This window comes from Artemia sp. Qi Xiang Cuo, chromosome 4, assembly GCF_049724085.1.
Source record: "Artemia sp. Qi Xiang Cuo chromosome 4, ASM4972408v1, whole genome shotgun sequence".
NCBI classification, from domain to species: Eukaryota; Metazoa; Arthropoda; class Branchiopoda; order Anostraca; family Artemiidae; genus Artemia; species Artemia sp. Qi Xiang Cuo.
In genome coordinates, this window is record NC_142797.1 from 45,253,511 (window position 1) to 45,276,834 (window position 23,324).

Consider the following 23,324-nt stretch of genomic DNA (forward strand, 5'->3'; position numbering starts at 1 on the left):
TATAAGGACTAATTTATTTTCGTTTTAAGTTTTAATGTCGCTCCTTACTTTCAGTTTAAAAAACTTGTTTTTTTTATTTAATTTCTGATAGTTTTTTAGATAATGCAGCTTTTATTTTGGCTCACCGTCATTGAATAAGTAAACAAAATTTGCATAAAAATTTTACTCTTCTTTTGCTAAATGGCTGTCTCTAAATTTGGTTCTGACGTAATTTACAAATCAACTTACGAAACGAAGTTCTATATTCGTATATTTTTCTTCTGGCAAAAAATACGTTGCAGATATAGTTGTAGATATTTGCAGATATGAGCTTGAAACCTATGTACTAGGGTTTTCTGATACGCTGAATCTGACGGTGTGATTTTCATTAAAATTCCTTCACTTGTAGGGGATGTTCCTCCCTCTTTAAAAAATCAGGTGAATTTTCTCAGGCTCGTAGCCTTTGATGAGTAATACTACACTTAATAAAATTTATATATTTAGAATCAGCATTATAAGCCCATTCTTTTGATACATTTATTGACATCAAAATTCCTTTTTTAAAAATTTCGATTACTATTGAGCCGTATCGCTTGTTTTTTTTTTTATTGTTTTTTTTTTATTACGTAAATGTTATTACGCATATGAGGGGGTCTCCCCTTAGTCAATACCACGCTCTTTACGTTAAAAGTTAAAAAAAAATTAATTCACAAGCCCCTGAATCACAAAGGCTGTTTAATTAGAATAGATAGCTCTTTTGAAAGAACTAAAAAAAACTGTAGCGTAAAGAGCGAGGTATTGACTTGGGAGAGAACCCCCTAATATACGTAATAATTCATGTTCTTTTTAAGTTCTAATGTTGCTTCTTACTTTCAGTTGAAAAAACATGTTTTTTTTAATTTAATTTCTGATCGTTTTTTAAATAATGCTTGGAAATCCAGCGCCCCCTTCATAGAAATGTCCCTTACCCCAAAGAAACATCCTTCACGGAAATATTCTCCCGAGTAACCCCCTCCTCCAACCCCCCACCCCCCCAGAAAAAAAAACTTCCTGAAAATGTCTGTATACTTCGCAATAACCAATACAGTATGTAAGCAATGGGCAAAGTTCATATCTTGCAGCCCTTCCCCTGGGAACTGTGAGGGATTAAGTCGTCCTAAAAGACATATTTATTAGATGTTCGACTATGCTGAACAAAATGGCTATCTCAAAATTTTGATCGGGTGACTTTGAGAAAAAAATGAGCGTGGGAGGCGGCCTTGTTGCCCTCCATTTTTTTTGGTCACTTAAAAAGGACACTAGAACTTTTAATTTCCCTTTCAATGAGCCCTCCCACGATATTCTAGGACCACTGTGTCGATATGATTACCCCTGGGAAAAAAATATAAAATAAAAAATAAACACGCACCCGTGATCTTTCTTCTGGCAAAAAATGCAAAATTCCACATTTTTGTAGATAGGAGCTTGAAACCTCTACGGTAGGGTTCTCTGATACGCTGAATAGTATGGTGTGAATTTCATTAAGGTTCTATAACTTTTAGGGGGTCTTTCCCCCTTTTTTCAAAAATCAGCCAAATTTTCTCAGGCGCGTAACTTTTGATAGGTAGGACTAAATTTGATGAAACTTATATTCGAAATTAGCATTAAAGTCTGATTCTTTTGACGTATCTATTGGTATCAAAATTCCGTTTTCTACAGTTTCGGTTACCATTGAGCCGGATCGCTCCTTACTTTCAGTTCGTTACCACAAACTGTTTGAAAATCACAAAGGCCGTTTAAATAGAATAAATAGTTCTTTTGAAAGTACTAAGAAAAACTTTAGCGTAAAGAGCGAGGTATTGACGACAGAGCGAACCCCCTAATGTATATAATAGTTTCTGTGTGTAAAGTTTTTCATATTCGTCTTTACTTTCAGTTTAAGAAAAATTTTTTTTTTTAATTTAATTTCTGATCATTTTTTAAATAATGCTGGGAAATCCAGCACCCCCTTCATGGAAAATTCCCTTCCCCATGAAAAATTCCCTTCCCCATGAAAAATTCCTCTATGGAAAGATCCTCCCACGTAAACACCTCTCCCAGATCCCCCCCTCCCACCAGAAAAAATCCCCCGGAAAATATCTATATACTTCGCAATAACCTATACTATATGTAAACAATGGGCAAAGTTCGAAACTTGCAGCCCTTCCACTTGGGACTGTGGGGGGTTAAGTCATCCTTAGAGACATAGTTTTTACATTTTTCGAGTAAGCTCACCGTGCATGAATAATTAAAACGAAATTTGCATATTAATTTTACTTTATTTGGTTAAATGGCTTTCTCGAAACTTGTTGAATTTTATTTACGAACGTTTTTATTAGTAATAAATATACGTAACTTACGAATTAACTTACATAACGAACTTCTTTATCCATATATTTTTAATACGTATATTAGGGGGTTTGCCCCCTAGTCAATATCTCGCTCTTTACTCTAAAGTTCGAATTTTGTTCCAAATCTTTAAAAATGACCCCTTAATCACCAAGTCCGTTAATCAGAATAAATAGGTCTTATGAAAGTACTAAAAAATCTTTGGCTTAAAGAGTGAAGTATTGACTAGAAGGTGAACCCAATCATATAGCTAATATTTTTTTGTTTGTTTTAAGTTTTGATGTTGCTCCTTAATGTCAGTAAAAAAAATTGTTTTTTTTGATTTAATTTCTGATTTTTTTTTTTTAAATAATGATGGGAAATCCGGCGCCCCCTTCATAGCAATGTCCCTTCCCCCATGAAAACTTCCTTTATGAAAAGATTTTCCCATATAACCCCCGACCCACCCCCACCCCCCCCACTACCAGAAAAAATTCCCCCTGAAAACGTCTGTATACTTACCAATAACCAATACTATATGTTAACATTGGGTAAAGTTCATAACTTTCAGCGGCTCCCCCTGGGGGCTTTGAGGGATTAAGTCATCCCAAAAGACATATTTATAGTATTTTCGACCATGCTGAACAAAATGGCTATCTAAAAATTTTGATAGGGTGACTTTTGGAAAAAATGAGCGTGGGAGGGGGCCTAGTTGCCCTCCATTTTTTTGATCACTTAAAAAGGGCACTAGAACTTTTAATTTCCGTTCCAATGAGCCCTCACACGATATTCTAGGACTACTGGGTCGATACGATCACCCCTGGGAAAAAGAAAGAAAAATCCAACAAACAATTAAACACGCATCCGTGATCTTTCTTCTGGCAAAAAATAGAAAATTCCACATTTTTTTAGATAGGAGCTTGAAACCTCTACAGTAGGGTTCTCTGATACGCTGAATATGATGGTATGATTTTCATTAAGGTTCTATAACTTTTAGGGGGTCTTTTCCTCTTTTTTCGAAAATAAGCCAAATTTTCTCAGGCGCGTAACTATTGATGGGTAAGATTAAACTTGATGAAATATATATATTTGAAATCAGAATTAAAATCTGATTCTTTTGATGTATCTATTGGTATCAAAATTTCGTTTTTTAGAGTTTCGGTTACCATTGAGCCGGGTCGCTCCTTACTTACAGTTCGTTACCACGAACTGTTTGATAAGTCAATATCGGATTTAGTGACTAGCTTTTAAATTAATACGTTGTTTCGTGTCGTTTATAAGATCAGTCTTTTTGAAAATCAGTAAAAAGAAAATTAAGCCGCGTATTCAGTTTTTCTGGTATTTTCCCAATGGCATCAGCAAGAAGAAGTGGGAAGTAGACGTGGATTCAAGATTTCTGCATTGTCTCTGGGAAATAAGAGATTTAATTTTTTTTTTTAAGCTTCTCCAAAAGAAAGATTTCATACAGTTTTAAGACCACAGAAGAGAGAAAGACAACACCTTAAAATCCAAACTTTCTATCTATCTTTTTGATAGGGTCTTGGAAACCCTTTTTTGGGAAAATTGACAGATTTGGGGAAACTGACAGTAATCTGTGATCTCTTTGAAGGGTATGGATAGGGGCACGAAAGAAAATAACTGAAAACTTTAATAAGGAAAACTGGAATATCCGAAGGTTAAACCCTTGATTTTAGAAATATTTAGTTTTTCTATATCAAATGATGTTAACGCTTCAAATTAAATAATGAGACTAATCACATCGCAAGTGTTTATTACAATATATCCATTCTTGAATCGAAGATAGAAATGAGTTTTGTTATTTTTATCTGGTTCTTAAATTCAGTGTTTTTGCATGAAGACATAATCCTTTTCGTCGGTACATAAAATTTTAGGGAAAACTGACATATTTTCGTGAAGAATTATGTGCAGTAATCTATTTAAATTCACCTCATATGGTATTTCTGGGTTTGAAGTTCTTACAAGTTAAAAGAGTTTAAGCTTCAAGTAAAATTAAAGTTTTCAAGCTTTTTGGAAGATGAATTTTTATCGACGGGCTCCAACGAGAAAAGAGTACAAAATTTCAGTTACAAAATGTTGTATTGATAGTCAAAGTATTAAATACACAAAATTTCTTCTTGTCAATAAGTTGTCAACTTGTATTTGCATTTCAGACATAAATATTGTGTGTAAAATATCCATAATTTGTCTGATTGACATATTCTCGTTCTTCGGCTGATGTAACTTCTGGTATGTTCTTGTTGCTACATGCTTTGCTGGATAATTTAGCTGTTCATGGACCTGGACAGAAAAGGGCTGGGGACCACCAAATATTTCCAGCCCCATTGAAAATAAGGAAGTACCAAATATTGTGTTGTTCTGGAAAGCTTTGCTAGTTCTCTGGGCCAATCAATGCAATTCCAGCTCTGGTGTGTTTTGCAGGCCAAAATTTGTATTCAGTTGATGGGACTTTCAGGAATTGATTGACTAGTCAAGTTATGGCCAAGGAGTTCATTTCTTCGTGAAATTTTATTTTAAGTTTTTTTTTTTTGTATTGTTCTAAAGTTTTTGTACACTATTACTAATTGCCATAGACAGGGAAGGAGAAATGGATGCCGAATATTATACTGAAAGACCTGAAAATGTAAAATTATCTGAATACTGGAAGAAATATGCCTATTTTCAGGGTTAAACGAAAGTTTTAGTTTAGGGGCATTATGCTAACCTCAGAAATTATGTTTTAAACAAAATGTTCCAAAACTACAATCCAAATTAGGACAAGGGATGGCGTTTTAAGTTCCTCATTCATACCTTCCTTGCTCATAAAGTCCTTAACAGAGGTCATTGAGTAACGAAGGTTCACTTAATTTGTAAAAAAAAAAATATTAATTAAAGCTCAGAGTTTGTTTCTTTTCGCCTGCAGGCATTAACAAGACAGTCCCCAGGACCTGATCCAGTTTCCGGGCGAGATTTGAATGTTTGTTCAAAGTTAGGACCTACTTTCTGGAATTGGCCAGGTTCTAGGAGTAGGAAAGAAATGGGCTTACAGAATTGTCAAGTTTCCACTGGTAATAAAATACCTCAATTTCTGGGAATATTCATCAAAAAATAAATAAAGAGAGGCCTGTGAAACTGTTTGACTTGATATATGCTTATGACTTGAAAGTGCTACATGTTTTATCACGTACTAGAGGGCATAAAAAGGAGAAAACAAAAGATGTTTATATCAAAACAGCTAGATAGCTTCACGTTCAACCTAAAATAATTTGAATTCTCTCTAAAGTGAAAAACTGGCTACATTTTTGTAGCTGCACACAGTTTTTTACATCTGGCCTTGTAAGATGGGCATGAATGTTGAATGACATGTTGTCCATTAGGCCTTCCGGATGGAAATTCATTCTGCATTCCCTTCTTTTCCAACTTTCCAAGCCTGTCTCCAGTCTTTCATCTTTGTCTCTGGTCCTGCCTTTTTATCTTGATGTGTACAGAGTGGCCTATGTCATATCCTATTCGGCCCACCCCTGAAAGGTCTCTATCCTTACATAGCCTTATGTTCTCCTGTACCGTCAAAGGCACCTAGGGCTAAGGCACCTAAGGCACCTAGGGCTTACAATTTATTGACAAGCATGCCAATGCCCCTGAACTTTTTATCAGTGAAGTGATGATAAATCTAGAAGAATGCACACTTAACACATGGCCACCAAAGTATAAACACATACTGAACGTTCAGTTCAGTATGTTCAGTATGTGTTTATACTTTGATGGCCACAGAGGTAAAATGAAAATAAGGATGAGTACCCGAAAAGTCTAGACAAGAATTGGCCTTAGCTCGGACATTTCATTATCTAGGATTTGTAAAACCGAAAAAAGGAGTAGACAAAAACGATCAGAGCTCACTCTCAAGACCTAACTCAAAACCTCTAACTGAATTTTATAACTGAAAATAGATTAAAGAAAGAAGAAATACCTCTGAACTGAGAAAGAACAAGGATAATATAAGAAGATCGAAGCTATTATCGTTGGAAGGAGAGTGAGTCGGAGGTCCAAGGTCATGATCTGGCAAAGACGGTGATAGTCAGGAAATGAATGTAATGAAACGACGAGAGAGTGAAGTAAAAGTTGTTATGTGATTTGGTGATTATTTTAGTCATATTTGCATTAGTTTTAGGAATAGATTTCCTTTAGTTTGTGTTCATGTTTTGTTGAGCTTTGAATTTACACTAATTTGTTTACAAGGACGTTTGATTGCCAGTTATCTATCTAATTTATTGAGTCATTGTTGAAAATTTTTTAATTATTTCCTGCCTTATTCAATTGCTTTTGGGGCTGAATATTTTTTTCTTTTTTTTGTAAAGGGAGATACTGGCCCATTGCTTCATCCTTTCATTTTGTTCACACTATTGCCATCTGTGTATCTTTCAAGCGTTCTTCATTTTTAAGATTTTTCTAAAGCAATAACAATATTAAAAGGGTTTTGATTTTTTTTACATTTTTGGATGTTTTGGCCGGGTCTTGGGTCACTTTCATATTTAATTTATTTTCTGATCATTTAGAAAGGGTTGTTCGAAAACGATTGAATTAAATGTTGAAAGAATCGTAATATTGTACTATATTGTCAGGCGATGTACAAAAAAGCTTTTAATTTGTATAAAATTAGCGTATTTGTGGAAAAATTATAAAAAAGGGATTTGTGGGTAAACAAAGTGATTTTGGAACGGAAGGATATCTTTGTTGGATTCTTGTAATTTTTGTTTTACCGTGGAAAGGGTAGCCAGTGAACGGCTGGAGAGGTGTTTGATAGTCGGATTTGGTTGTAGAGTTCACCAACATTAAAAAAAAAATTGTCGTAACTGATCAAATTTAAGTATTAATTGATATAAGATTTTAAATTGTTTGCTTGTATGTATAGCTAGAACACAAGATACAACTTATAGTTTTAGAATTCATTAATGCTAGTACCACTGGTAATAGAGGAGGTACGATTTAACATAAACAAGAGGTGTGGAGATCTAATTGTCATGTTCGGCGTTAGATGTTCTTGAAACGACTTCTCCTCCTCGATAGTAAAGGCGGTCAATAGAAGTTTTCCATTGGAGTTTTTAGGTCCCCAATCATCAAGACACAGTCTAGTTATCACCATAGAGGTTGCTGAAAACGTTATGATACTAGTACTACTACTAACAACTCTCCAAAGCACCAAGCCACCTGAGATCAATACAGCGACACACGCTCCTCCTCCATCCTAATCTACTCACGGCCCCGCTCTTCACACCCACCCAGGAAGTTCTCATCTTCTAAAATGTGATCATACTAAATATTAAAGTTTAATTTTCAAGCTACTGAGTAAATAAGAATTAGAAACAGTATTATACTGGAGGTACCACTTTTATGTCAATTTTAGCGCTTTTTTCTTTTGAAAAAAAATTCTTTGGAGCTTAAGCTTAACAGCGTAGACTGAGAACACCTTTGTTTTTTAGAAATTCGTGAAAACACTATATAATGTTTTTCTTCTCTTATTTTCGTAGATCCCTACGTGAAAGTCTGGTTAAATTTTGGAGACAAAAGAGTAGAAAAACGGAAAACCCCAGTTTTTCCATGTACACTGGATCCTGTTTTCAACGAAATATTTACCTTTCACGTACCTTGGGAAAAAATTAGGGATTGTTCTCTGGATATCAGGGTCATGGACTTCGATAATATCGGAAGAAATGAACTTATTGGAAGACTTTCCTTGTCAAGTAAGCCTTTTTTTAATTAGCCGTATTAGCCAGAGATTTTTGAAATAAAACCAAAACCACAAACTACGAAAGTTGATAAAGTTTTGGACCGAGTGATTAGTTTCTATTATGTATAATACACGTGCAATATGAATAATACTCAAGACGGTCAGACAAAGGAATTTAAGACCAGGTGAAAGCGTAAGATTTGCAAAATCAAAATTTTACTGCACATTACTAAGGTTGTTTAATTTCATGTGATTTGACAGTCTTAATCCTCAAGGACTGGATTACAAATAGATAGATAGATCGTGTATTTCAAAATCCCAAGAGCCATATACACAAAAATTTATGAAAAATAAAGAAATCACCAACAGAACATAATACAAAGCCCACAGAAACATGATACATAGCGAAAAAATACCTAACGGTAATTTAGCGAGAGCATAATTGCAATTCTATGTAATAAATAATAATTGATTGTATAAGCTTTTTCTTCTTTATAAGCTTTTATCTATGTACACACCAATACGAAATATTGTGGTTGGATTACTACTTTGTAAAATACCAGGAAGCAGCAAAACAATCCCATGCAAGTATTTTTCCCTTAAATCAGAGAGCACCGGGCACCTCTGGTCCAAATCTTCGTCCTCATCTTTAAAAAATGGACGCACCTTAAGGACCGCCTTTAAAGATCAACTATCTTTTTGTCGAACACCTTTTGTCTGCTCTGGATTGGAAAGCAATTCGCCCATCGACAAAAAATCACAGGCGGTAAATTAAATTTAAAATAAACTTCCTCTCCAAAATTAGGTTTAGCCTGATTATAATGATTGAATCTTGTAGAATTTAAAACCAGTTTTTGCCAATACTGAATAGTAATGTATCAGTAATGCAATACATGAACCAGTAATGCACAGTACATACATGAATCAGTAATGCAAAAACTAATCAGTTCTCTCACACAACAGGGTTGACAAATAAGATTTTCTTTGACAATCATCGTGCAAAAAAGCTGGTGAACTTTTGGTTTCATCTTTAAAAAATAAATGGTAAGCTCCTATTTAACTTCTTTAAAAGCTAAGTAGAAAGCTTATTTGTACTTTAAGTTTGAATTTTGTGAAGCTTCCGTATATTGGAAAAATTAATCATTTTACCATCAAGCCACTCAATGAAGCGGACAAACCTGTCTTCATTATACATAAGAATATGTTCTTTCTCTTTGTTTATTGTATTTTGGGATATCCAGGAGTGTCTTCCTTGCCCTCCTTCTGAATATTCCTTAAGTATTTTCTCTTTAATCGTCTTACTGCACATTCCAGGACAAAATTGTTCCATCTTTCAACAGAAAAGTAAGTTTGTGAGCATTGTAAAGAACAACAACAAAAAGTAATTGCTTTCAAAAAAGTGACATTTAGTTAGTGGCTACGTAAAAATCCTGAATTGTCTGGGTGTAATATTGGTACTTCAGTATTCTTTTTCTTACCAATTTCTTATGATAAGTGACTTGTATGTGAGGAAAAAGCAGTGTGACCACGGTGAGGGAAAGCAGCAAGATGTTGGTTGCTAAAAAAAAAAAAAAAAATCATTTTATGCGTTCTTGACTGTGCTTACGTCTTAAATTCACTGATTTTGCTTTTAGAGACATCAAAATCTAGAAAAGGTTTTTTTTTTTACTTTTAATTCTAGAGAAAAATTACCTGTCTTTGTGCAAACTACAAAATTTTACCGAATCTTGATCGAAAACATATCCCAAATCATCTATACAAAAGTGCCAGATACAGATTCATGGTCTTACTACTATTTTCAAAGTAAATTTAATGCTAAGAGTCGTATCGAACGCCGTAATTGTGTGATCCTGTACAAGCAAAAGGGTTTGGGAATTTGACAATAGAGGAAACTCGTTCACTTTAACGTTGATTTAATATGAATTAAAAACTAATAGTCAGACTTACTGTATAGTGCTACGCAGCAGAACTAAAAAACTGCAGAACTAAACCGCTAAAACTCAGATTTTGTTTAAAGGTTCGCGTTTCTCCTTTCCAATTGAAAAAAAAAAATTTGAAAGTAAGGAGATATATTTTTTCAACTTGGTTATAGTACTGTTAGGGTTTGGAAAAGCTATAGAACAGGACCAGTTTAAAATATTAATGCGAATAAATATACCTTTACACGTTGCATCCTTTACACGAAAGTAGTTGTCTTATGTTCTATTTTATAAAGTAAATATGAAAATAAACAACAAAATTGTAATAATTTAACTAACTTTTTTTTTATTATCTTAAAGGTTTTGCTTGGTAGCGCTATATAGTTTGGATCCCTAGAAAGGAAAATACATGAAGTATTCCCCTTGAAAACAGTGGGAAATAGGAACCTAAATTTCAATGTTGATTTTTCAGACAAAAAAAAAAATATCTGAAAGGAATGAACTATTTCAATAGTCCATTGCCCCAGGGGCTTGGGTATCATGTCATCCCCAGAGGCATATTCCCTTGACTTTCAGAACTTTTTAAACGAATCGCTATGTCAAAGTTTTGATTGGATGTCGTTGTGGGGGGGGCATCTAAAAAGGGCGGGTTAGGGGGTGTTCGCCCTCTAATAGCTTTTGACATCAAAACTTTTATGTTTCAATTGAACAAGCCTCCTTCAAAGCTTCTATGATAATTTCTGCTATATTGAGTAGCCTTGGGATAAAATGAAGGCTTATGGCTCTTTGCTAAAGATTAAATTAAAAAACTTGTTCCACAAAATAAGTTTTAAAAAAAGTAAAGTACCTAATTAAACCGAAAATGAGAAAGAATAAAATCGAATAATCTACAAATCATAAAACTGTCACAGATCACCATAAATAAATAAATGAAACCAAAAACGAACAGAAACTACAATAAATAACTTAGTCAAGCTCAAAACGATCAGAAATTGACATGAGTAGGGCTGACATCGCCCATGCCTTCTCAAGACCAAAACATAATTTGTACCTTACAGAAAAAAGATTTATTTAAAATTTTTAAACTTTGGACACCTAATAAGGGTGGTCACCCTTGTCGTATACGGGATAACGCTGGATTTGCTATTGAAAATAAAATTATATTGACAAAAAAAAATAAAATAAATGAAAGTAAGGAACAAAATTAAAAGTTAAAACAAACATAAATTATTCTGTAAATGAGAGTATATACCATCTTTTGAATTTGCTTACGCCCCCGTACCAAACAGGTTTTTCTGTTAGGTAAACAGGTCATTACACTCTTTGCCAAGAGATTAAACCAGTATTGTCTATAACTTAATTTACGTTGGTTAAACTTCCGATGGTTAAGAAAGCGTAACAGGTAATTAAAGTATGAGAAATGGGATGCTATAATTAGAATGATTTTAAGTTGAAACATTGTGACGTAAAAATAACTCAGTTCTTTGCTTGCGTGTATAGGAATTCCAATGTTATGTTCTTGCTGTTTTAGTGTTATAAAATAAGGTTATTTGATAACTTTTAAAATTTCTTTAAGGGTTTGAGTGACACTTGTGAATTTGTCCATTTGTTGATTATCGACCGATGTCACATTAAGATATACAGTTCCTAAATGTCTTTGAACTGTTCCTCTCACCATGGACTTAGTGACATTATTAACAGTTTGACGTAAAAATAACTCAAGTATTTGCTTGCGTGTATCGGAATTCCCAGGTTATTTGATTGCTTGTATTTTGTGTTAAATTAAGTAGTTTTTATATCTTTTAAAAGAGTTTTTATGGGTTTGTAAGACTCAGTTGCCTAAGTCCGTGTGATGTTAAACTTCCGATGGTTAAGAAAGAGTAACAGGTAATTAAAGTATGAGATATGGGATGCTATAATTAGAATGATTTTAAGTTGAAACATTGTGACGTAAAAATAACTCAATTATTTGCTTGCGTGTATAGGAATTCCCATGTTATTTGCTTGCTTGTATTTTGTGTTAAAATAAGTAGTTTTTATATCTTTTAAAAGAGCTTTACGGGGTTTTAGAGAATAAGTTGCGTAATTCCTTGTGATTTTTCTATACTTGATGTTAATTAAATAATATATTTTTGTTTTAAATAAGTAGTTTTTATATCTTTTAAAAGAGCTTTACGGGGATTGAGAGACTCAGTTGCCTAATTCCGTGTGATTTTTCTTTACTTGATGGTCATTAAAAACGAAATTTTTGTGTTAAATAAGTAGTTTTTGTATTTTTTAAAAGAGCTTTAAGGGGTTTGAGAGACTCAGTTGCCTAATTACGTGTGGTTTTACTTTACTTGATGGTCATTAAAATCGAATTTTTTGTGTTAAATAAGTAGTATTTGTATATTTTAAAAGAGCTTTACTGGTTTTGAGAGACTCAGTTGCCTAATTCCGTGTGATTTTTCTTTACTTGATGATCATTAAAAACGAAATTTTTGTGTTAAATAAGTTGTTTTTGTATTTTTTAAAAGAGCTTTACATGGATTGAGAGACTCAGTTGCCTAATTCCGTGTGATTTTTCTTTACTTGATGGTCATTAAAAACGAAATTTTTGTGTTAAATAAGTACTTTTTGTATCTTTTAAAAGAGCTTTACGGGGAGTGAGAGACTCAGTTGCCGGATTCCATGTGATTTTTCTTTACTGGGTAGTCATTGGTTGTATCTTTTAATAGAGATTTACAGGGATTGAGAGACTCAGTTGCCTGATTACGTGTGATTTTTCTTCACTTGATTGTCATTAAAAAATAAATTTTTTTTTTAAATTAGTAGTTTTTGTATCTTTTAAAATAGCTTTACGGGGATTGAGAGACTCAGTTGCCTGATTCCATGTGTTTTTTCTTTACTTGATGGTCATTAAAAAAACGACATTTGTGTGTTAAATAATTATATTTAGTATATTTTAAAATAGATTTATGAGGTTTGAGAGACTCAGTTGCCTGATTACTTGTGGTTTTTATTTACATGGTTGTCATTAAAAAAGATATTTTTTGTGTTAAATAAGTACTTTTTTTATCTTTTAAAATAGATTTAGGAGGATTGAGAGACTTAGTTGCCTGATTCCGTGTGTTTTTTCTTTAATTTGTGGTCATTAAAAAAGAAATTTTTTTGTTAAATAATTATTTTTTTTATATTTTAAAATAGCTTTACTGGGATTTAGAGACTCAGTTGCCTAATTACGTGTGGTTTTTCTTTACTTGGTGGTCATTAAAAACGAAATTTTTGTGTTAAATAAGTAGTTTTTTGTATCTTTTAAAAGAACTTTACAGGGTTTGAGAGACTCAGTTGCCTAATTCCGTATGGTTTTCCTTTACTTGGTGGTCATTAAAAACGAAATTTTTGTGTTAAATAAGTAGTTTTTGTATCTTTTAAAAGAGCTTTAAGGGGATTGAGAGACTCAGTTGCCGGATTCCGTGTTGTTTTTCTTTACTTGTTGGTAATTAAAAAAGTAATTTTTGTGTTAAATAAGTAGTTTTTGTATATTTTAAAATAGATTTAAGGGGATTGAGAGAATCAGTTTCCGGAGTCCGTGTGGTTTTTCTTTACTTGTTTGTCATTAAAAACTAAATTTGTGTGTTAAATAAGTAGTTTTTGTATCTTTTAAAAGAGCTTTACGGGGATTGAGAGACTCAGTTGCCTGATTCCGTGTGGTTTTTCTTTACTTGATGGTCAGTAAAGAAGAAATTTTTTTTTTAAAAATGTCTTGTTTGTTTATTTTAAAAGATGTGTTATGGGTTTGAGAGACTCTTTCGCCTGATTCCGTGTGGTTTTTCTTTAATTTTGTGTCATTAAAAAAGAAATTTTTGTGTTAAATAGGTAGTTTTTGTATCTTTTAAAAGAGCTTTAATGGGATTGAGAGACTCAGTTGCCTGATTCCGTGTGGTATTTTCTTTACTTGATGGTCATTAAAAACGAAATTTTTTGTGTTAAATAAGTAGTTTTTGTATCTTTTAAAAGAGCTTTACTGGGATTGAGAGACTCAGTTTTACCTTGTCACAGTTACATTTTCATGATTTTGCAAAGTTCATTTTGAATTTCTTTTGTTGAAATGCAAGAGTTGGAATATTTCAGTAGTGTTTGTTTGTGGTTTACATTGTCACAGTTACATTTTGTTGATTATTCAAATTTAAATTTTAAATTCTTTCGTTGAAATGCAATAGTTGTAATATTTCAGTAGTGTTTGGTTGTGTTTTAACTTGTCACAGTTACATTTTCTTTATTTTTCAAAGTTCAGTTTGAATTTCTTTCGTTGAAATGCAAGAGTTGTAATATTTCAGTAATGTTTGTTTGTGTTTTACCTTGCACATTTACATTTTCTTGATTTTTCAAAGTTCATTTTGAATTTCTTTCGTTGAAATGGAAGAGTTGGAATATTTCAGTAGTGTTTGGTTGTGGTTTTCCTTGTCACATTTACATTTTCTTGATTTTTAAATTTTAATTTTTTATTTTATGAATATTAAATTAACTTTTTTGAATTTTTACTATTTTTTTTTTTTTTTTTTAAATTGTCACATTTAAATTTTATTGATTTTTCAAAGTTAATTTTTAATTTCTTTCGTTGAAATGCAATAGTTGGAATATTTCAGTAGTGTTTTGTTGTGGTTTACCTTGTCACAGTTACATTTTCATGATTTTTCAAAGTTCATTTTTGATTTCTTTCTATGAAATGCAAGAGTTGGAATATTTCATTTTCTCATGTAGATTTTCTTGATTTTTAAAAGTTGATTTTGAATTGCTTTCATTTAAAAGAAGGATTTTGTCTAGGTCAGTATTGTTTGCTTATGATGTACATCGTCAAAGTCTCTTTTAAATGATTTTTCAAAGCCCATTTCGATATGCTTTCGGTGAAGTGCAATAGTAAGTCAAACACAGTGGTGTTTGGTTATTGTTTTCATTAACAAAGTTAAAATAAATCGATTGTTCAAAGTTCATTTCGATTTTCTATCGTTAAAGTGCAAGCTGGACGATTTCGGTAGTGTTTTGTTGTGTTTCACCTTGTCACAGTTACATATTCTTGATTTTTCAAAGTTCATTTGAATTTCTTTCATTGTAAAGAAAGAGTTGGAATATTTCAGAAGTGTTTTGTTTTGGTTTACCTTGTCACCGATAAAGTTTCTTGATTTTTAAAAGTTAATTTTGAATTTATTTCGTTGAAATGAAAGAGTTGGAATATTTCAGTAGTGTTTGGTTGTGGTTTACCTTGTCACCGTTAAATTTTATTGATTTTTCAAAGTTCATTTTGAATTTCTTTATTTGAAATTCAAGAGTTGGACTCTTTCAGTAGTGTTTGGTCATGTAGTACAGTGACATATTTTCATTGATATAATTTTTCAAGGATCATTTTGACTTGCTTCTGTGGAAGAACAGGATTTGATCTGTTTCAGCGGTGTTTGGTTATGTTATAAAATGCCGCTTATTCTTGCTCTCGAAAGTTCAAACTTCATTTTGATCTGCTTACGTTGAAAATCAAGAGTCGGACAAGTACAGAAGTGTTTTGTCAAGGTTTCCCGTGTAACAGTTAAATTTAAATGTTATAAAAATTTTAAATTTGAATATATATCGAAGTATATAACTTATTTTACTATTTCACTTGTGGGTGCTCATGAGTTACATTGTCACAGTTAAATTTTCTTGATTTTTCAAAGTTCATCTTGAATTTCTTTCGTTGCAATTAACGAGTTGGACTATTTAATTAGTGTGTGGTTGTGGTTTACCTTGTCACAGTTCAATTTTAATGATTTTTCAATGTTCATTTTGATTATATTTATATGACATTATCGAGTCTTAATATTTCAGTAGTGTTTGGTAGTGGTTTAACTTGTCACAGTTCTAAGTTCTTTTTTTTTCAAAGTTCTTTTTGAATTTGTGTCGTTGAAATTCAAGAGTTGGAATATTTCAGTAGTGTTTGCTTGTGGTTTACCCTGTCACACTTACATTTTCTTGATTTTTCAAAGTTCATTTTGAATCATTCAAGAAACGTGATTAAACACGTTTTTAAACTACATGCTATTTGCATGCCTTTCCTTGGCACCTTTCCAAACGAGCGGGGATTCCCCGCTGGTTCCTACACATTGCAAAAAAGTGAGCAGTACGAAAACTCCACATTTTCAACCAGACTGGTTTTTTAGACAACACACCCACAGAGATGACACACACACATAGAAACGAGACACGCACAGACACGACACACAAACAGAGTCATAGTGAGAGAGAGATATCCAAAAAGTTGGGTTGACCTAGGTTCACTTAGAGTGGCGCGCCACTCTAAGTGAACCTAGGTCAACCCAACTTTTTGGATATCTCTCTCTCACTATGACTCTGTTTGTGTGTCGTGTCTGTGCGTGTCTCGTTTCTATGTGTGTGTGTGTCATCTCGGTGGGTTTGTTGTCTAAAAAACCAGTTTGGTTGAGAACGTGGAGTTTTCTTACTGCTCACTTTTTTTTGCACTGTGTAGGAAACAGCGGGGACTCCCCACTCGTTTGGAAAGGTGCCACGGACAGGCATGCACATAGCCTGTAGTTTAAAAACGTGTTTAATCACGTTTCTTGAATGATTCAAAATGAACTTTGAAAAATCAAGAAAATGTAACTGTGACAGGGTAAACCAAAATCAAACACTACTGAAATATTCCAACTTTAGCATATCAAATAAATAAATTCAAAATGAACTTTGAAAAATAAAGAAAAAGTAACTGTGACAAGTTAAACCACTACCAAACACAACTGAAATAGTCCGACTCGTGCATTTAAAAGACAGAAAATAAAAATGAAATTGGAAAAATCAAGAAACTTGACCTGTGACAAGGTAACCCACAACCAAACACTACTGAAATAGTCAAACTATTTCAGTTCAACGAAATAAATTCAAAATTAACTTTTAAAAATCAAGAAACTTTAACGGTGACAAGGTAAACCACAACCAAACACTACTGAAAGATTCCAACTCTTTCATTACAACGTTTGCATTTCAAAATGAACATATTATTCACAATAAAATTAATCAGGTAAATTGAAATACACAACGATCAGCTTCTGAAATGAACATTAAAAAGATTATAACTGTATGATAAACAAAATATACTTTTTCAATAAAAGAAAATGAAACAGTTACAATGTAATACGTGACCATACAATACATACAAAGACCAAAAATAGATTTAATTTATAACAACTACGAAATGTAAAATGTACTTACAATAGAATTTAGATGCGACGGTTTATACAAAGCGCAAACATTAATAAAATAATCAAACTATTGCTTTTCAATGAAAGCAATTCAATATCAGCAATCTAAAAACATTAAAATGTAACTGTGACATTTTAAAACACAAACAAACACTACTTAAATATTCCAACTCGTTCATTTCAAATAAATAAATTAAAAATGAACTTTGAAAAATCAATAAAATTTAACGGTGACAAGGTAAATCACAACCAAACATTCCTGAAATATTCCAACTCTTGCATTTCAATGAAAGAAATTCAAAATGATCTTTGAAAAATCATGAAACTGTAACTGTTACAAGGTAAAAAACAACCAGCCACTACTGAAAAATTCCAACTCTTGATTTTCAACGTAAGAAAGTCAAAATGAGATGTTAAAAATAAATTATCTTGATCTGCTATTATTTGAATAATAACCGTAAGATACTGAAATAGTACAGATATTATTCTTAAACGTAAGAAAATCAAATGAGCTATGAAAAATATAGAAAATGAAAAGGTGACACGGAAAAACTAGAGCCGACACTACAAAAAAAATCCAAATCTTGCATTTCAAGTAAAGAAATTCAAAATGAACTTTGAAAAATCAAGAAAATTTAAATTTTACAAGGTAAAACATAACCAAAACACTACTGAAATATTCAACCTCTTGCACTTAAACGAAAGAAATTCAAAATGAACATTTAAAAATAATTAAAACTTAACTGTGACATGGTAAACGAAAACCAAATACAAAAGTAAAATACAATATCTTGATATTCAACGAAAGAAATAAAAAATGAACTTTGAAAAATAAAGAAAATGTAAATGTTACACTGAAGTATTCCAACTCTTGCATTTCATCTAAATAAATTCAAAATGAACATTGAAAAATCAAGAAAATGAAACTGTGACAATGTAAAACACAACCAAACTCTACTGACGTATTCCAACTCGTGAATGTCAGATAATGAAATTCAAAATTAACTTTGACAAATCAAGAAAATGGAACTGTGTCAAGGTAATGCACAACCATACACTCCTGAACTAGTCCACCTCGAGCCTTTCATAGAAAGAAATTACAAATGAACATTTAAAAAATCAAGAAAATGTAACTGTGACAAGGTAAACCATAACCAAACACTACTGAAATATTCCAACTCTTCCATTTCAAGGAAAGAAATTCAAACTTAACTTTGAAAAATCAAGAAAATGTAAAATCAAGAAAATGTAACTGTGACAAGGTAAAACACAAACAAACACTACTGAAATATACCAACTCTTCCATTTAATCGAAATAAATTAAAATTGAACATTGAAAAATAAATAAAATGTAAAAGGTACACGGTAAAACACAACCAAACACGACTGAAATATTCCAACTCTTGCATTACAAATAAAGAAATTCAAAATGAAAATTGAAAAATCAAGAAAATGTAATTGCGACAAGGTAAATCACAACCAAACATTACTGAAATATTCCAACTCTTGCATTTCAACGAAAGAAATTCAAACTGAACTTTGAAAAATCAAGAAAATGTAACTGTGACAAGGTAAAACCCAACCAAACACTACTGAAATATTCCAACTCTTGCATATCAACAAAAGAAATTCAAAATGAACATTGAAAAATCAAGAAAAAGTAGCTGTGACAAGGTAAACCACAATAAAACAATATTGAAATATTACTTCTCTTTCATTTAAGATACAGAAATTAAAAATTAACTTTGATAATTCATGAAATTGTAACAGTGACAAGGTAAAACTGAGTCTCTCAATCCCCGTAAATCTCTTTTAAAAGATACAAAAACTACTTATTTAACACAAAAAATCTCGTTTTTAATGACCACAAAGTAAAGAAAAAACTACACGGAATCAGGCAACTGAGTCTCTCAAACCCCTTAAAGCTCTTAAAAGATACAAAAACTACTTATTTAACACAAAAATTTTGTTTTTAATGACAATCAATTAAATAAAAACCACTTTTAATTATTAGACTGATTATAACACACACATTAACTCACTTTAAATATATACAAATTCACATTATATAACAAAAAACTTCCTTTTTTATTTCACACCATGTAAATAAAAATCACACGGAACAAGTCATCTGATTCTCTCAATCCCAGTTAAGCACTTAAAATATATACAACAAAAACTTATTTAAAAAAAAAATTTAGTATTTAATGACCACCAATTACAGTAAAACCACACGGACTACGGTAACTGAGTCTCTCAATCCCATTATAGATCTTTTAAAAGATACAAAACTACTTATTTTACACAAAAATTCCGTTTTTAATTACCATCAAGTAAAGAAAAACCACACTGAATACGGAAACTGAGTCTCTCAATCCCCGTAAAGCTCTTTTAAAAGATACAAAAACTACTTATTTAACACAAAAATTTCGTTTTTAATGACCATCAAGTAAAGTAAAACCACACGGAATTAGGCAACTGAGTCTCTCAAACCCTGTAAAGTTCTTTTAAAAGATACAAAAACTACTTATTTAACACAAAAATTTCGTTTTTAATGACCATCAAGTAAAGAAAAACCACACGGAATTAGGCAACTGAGTCTCTCAAACCACGTAAAGCTCTTTTAAAAGATAAAAAAACTACTTATTTAACAAAAAAATTTCTTTTTTAATGACAAACAATTAAAGAAAAAGCACATGGAATAAGGCAACTGAGTCTCTCAATCCTCTTAAATCTCTATTAAAATATAAAAAAAGTACTTAATTAACACAAAAAATTTCTTTTTCTATGACTACCAATTAAATAAAAAACACACTGAATAAGGCACCTTAGTCTCTCAAACCCCTTAAAGCTATTTTAAAAGATAAAAAAAATACTAATTTAACACAAAAATTTCGTTTTTTTAATGACACTCAAGTAAAGAAAAAAAACAGGGAATAAGGCAACTGAGTCTCTCAAACCCCTTAAAGCTCTTTTAAAAGATACAAAAAATACTTATTTAACATAAAAATTTCGTTTTTAATGACCATCAAGTAAATAAAAAACAAAAGTAATTAAGAAAATGAGAATCTAAATCCCCGTAAATAAATTATAAAATAAAATAAACATGACCACAAATTAAATAAAAATCACCCGGAATCCGGCACCTGAGTCTCTCAATCCCATTATAACTCATTTTAAATATAAATACTGTAAGTATTGAACACAAAAATTTCTATTTTAATGACCATCAAGTCAAAGAAAACCACATTGAATTAGTCAACTGAGTCTCTCAATCCTCGTATTTTAAAAAATACAAAAACTAATTATGTAAAACAAAAATTTAGTTTTTAATGATCATCAAGTAAAGAAAAATGAAACGGAATTAGGCAACTGAGTCTCTCAAACCCGTTAAAGATCTTTTAAAAGATACAAAAACTACTTATTTAACACAAAAAATTCGTTTTTAATGACCATCAAGTAATGAAAAATCACACGGAATTAGGCAACTGAGTCTCTCAATCCCCGTAAAGCTCTTTTAAAAGTTACAAAAACTACTTATTTAACACACAAAATAAGTTTTTAATGACCATCAAGTAAAGAAAAATAAAACGGACATAGGAAACTGAGTAGGTCACTCCCATGAAATATATTTTAAAAGATACAAAAACTACTTATTTAACAAAAAAATTTAATTTTTAATGACCATCAAGTAAAGAAAAATAACACGGAATTAGGCAACTGAGTCTCTCAAACCCCTTAAAGCTCATTTAAAAGATATAAAAACTACTTATTTTAACACAAAATACAAGCAAGCAAATAACATGGGAATTCCTAGACACGCAAGCAAATAATTGAGTTATTTTTACGTCACAATGTTTCAACTTAAAATCATTCTAATTATAGCATCCCATTTCTCATACTTTAATTACCTGTTACGCTTTATTAACCATCGGAAGTTTAACATCACACGGAATTAGGCAACTTAGTCTTTCAATCCACTAAAAACTCTTATAAAATATATAAAAACTACTTATTTTAACACAAAATACAAGCAAGCAAATAACATGGGAATTCCTATACAAGCAAGCAAATAATTGAGTTATTTTTACGTCACAATGTTTCAACTTAAAATCATTCTAATTATAGCTTCCCATTTATAATACTTTAATTACATTTTTCGCTTTATTAACCTTCGGACTTTTAACATCACTCGGAATTATGCAACTGAGTCTCTCAAACCCCTTAAAACTCTTTTAAAAGATATAAAAACTACTTATATTAACACAAAATACAAGCAAGCAAATAACATGGGAATTCCTATACACGCAAGCAAATAAGTGAGTTATTTTTACGTCACAATGTTTCAACTTAAAATCATTCTAATTATAGCATCCCATTTCTCATACTTTAATTACCTGTTACGCTTTCTTAACCATCGGAAGTTTAACCAACGTAAATTAAGTTATAGACAATACTGGTTTAATCTCTTGGCACAGATTGTAATTACCTGTTTACCTACCAGAAAAACCTGTTTGGTACGGGGGCCCGAGCAAATTCAAAAGATGGTATATACTAATGAGGGGGCTCCCCTTAATCCTCCACTTTTTTACTAAAATTTGAGTGTTTCCCCAATACTTTAGAACGAACGATCTAACAAAAAGGCGATACGAATGGATGAAACCATTTTTAACAATACCCAAAGAAAGGATGGGCTTGTCGATACGCATTTACTTAAAAAAAAAAAATACTTAAAATGTTATGAAAGAGAACCGGTAAATAAAACACTTGCGACAATTCTCCAACTACATCAAGTTCTTGCACTCAAGTTCTTCCAGTAAAGAACTAATAATACTTTCCCATGATGAGCGAGGTTTGAGGGAAGAGGATGCCCGCCTCGTATACAGAATAACCTTTTTGTGTTTTAAGTCTCAATGTTTCTTTTTATATTACATGAAAAAGTTGTTTATCTTTTTTTAAATTTTTGATCAGAGGTAAACTCGTGTTTCTTTCTTTTCAGTTTCGTACTCTTCCGGTAAAGCTAAAAACAAAGTTTTTGATTCGGAAAGAGAGGGAGATACTTATTTAATTTAGGAGTATTTTCATAACAATTGGCACTTGAACACCTGAATAGTAAGCACACCATAGCTTTTTGATTTGGTCAGTAGTATGAGCATAAGGCTTTTAAAGGGTGTCTATCCTCTTCGAATCCCGATACCGATACTGTATTTTATTAACTTGTAAGAGATGTAGGTATTAGGCTATTCCCATGAGAGTCCTCTTTTCACCGGTCGGCTGGCAAGATACCCATGCCAGTCGCTCTTTGCTTTTAAATGGTCAGATAGGAAAATAGCAAGAAATTTTAAATGGTCAAATAGGAGGTGTACAAGTGGAGCTCCTAGTCCCTCGCAACTAGGCAATACGGTCACCTAAGACATTTCTAAGACATGCCCTCCCTTTCCCATAGGATTTAAATGATATGCCCTCCTTTTTCCCATAGGATTCCTGTGATACAGAATGGAATATTAGCACAGAATTTCCCTGACACTCCCCAGGTGTTCAAATATTTCCCCTAGCAACCATCATTTATCTCAATTCGTAGCAATTTTTGGCACGTTGTTTTTATGGAAGACAGCAAAGATTTCCGTGACCAGGTGTAATATGTATGACGCCATCGTAGGGGACAAGCTAGACTCCAGGAACCCATGGGAAATCCCTGATTGTAAACGAGTACGACACACACCTTGCGCAATGACGGTTCACATATCTTATGTAAGGATGACACACATCTTACGCAATGACAGTGCACACATCCCTCTCGCATAATACTTTTTTTGGTATTTTATTATTTCGCCAAAATGTTCAACGTGTTTTTTGTCTTTTAGTTTAATGGCGGCTCAACTTTATGTAAGGTCAGCACATGTTGCGTTATGACGGCGCCAATCTTGTGGAATGACGAAGCTCATTTCCGCAATGACAGTGCAGGCATCAATATCACATAATACTTTTTTTTAGCATTTTATTATTTCGCCAAAATGTTCAACGCGTTTTTTCTTTTAACTTAATGGCGGCACAACTTTAGGTAACGTCAGCAAATGTTGCATAATGACGGCGCACATCTTACGTAATGACAGCGCCCACATCACTGTCACA

At 32.2% G+C, this 23,324-nt stretch overlaps 1 protein-coding gene across 1 annotated transcript in view; it reads left to right on the forward strand.

The window, feature by feature from the left end:
* Window positions 1-23,324, forward strand: part of LOC148953159 (synaptotagmin-7-like) — a 107,022-nt gene that overhangs the window by 20,633 nt on the left and 63,065 nt on the right. Inside the window, exon 4 of the mRNA XM_089087890.1 lies at window positions 7,848-8,060. Coding sequence (XP_088944016.1) covers window positions 7,848-8,060 — 213 coding nt within the window. The remainder of the gene's footprint in view (window positions 1-7,847; window positions 8,061-23,324) is intronic.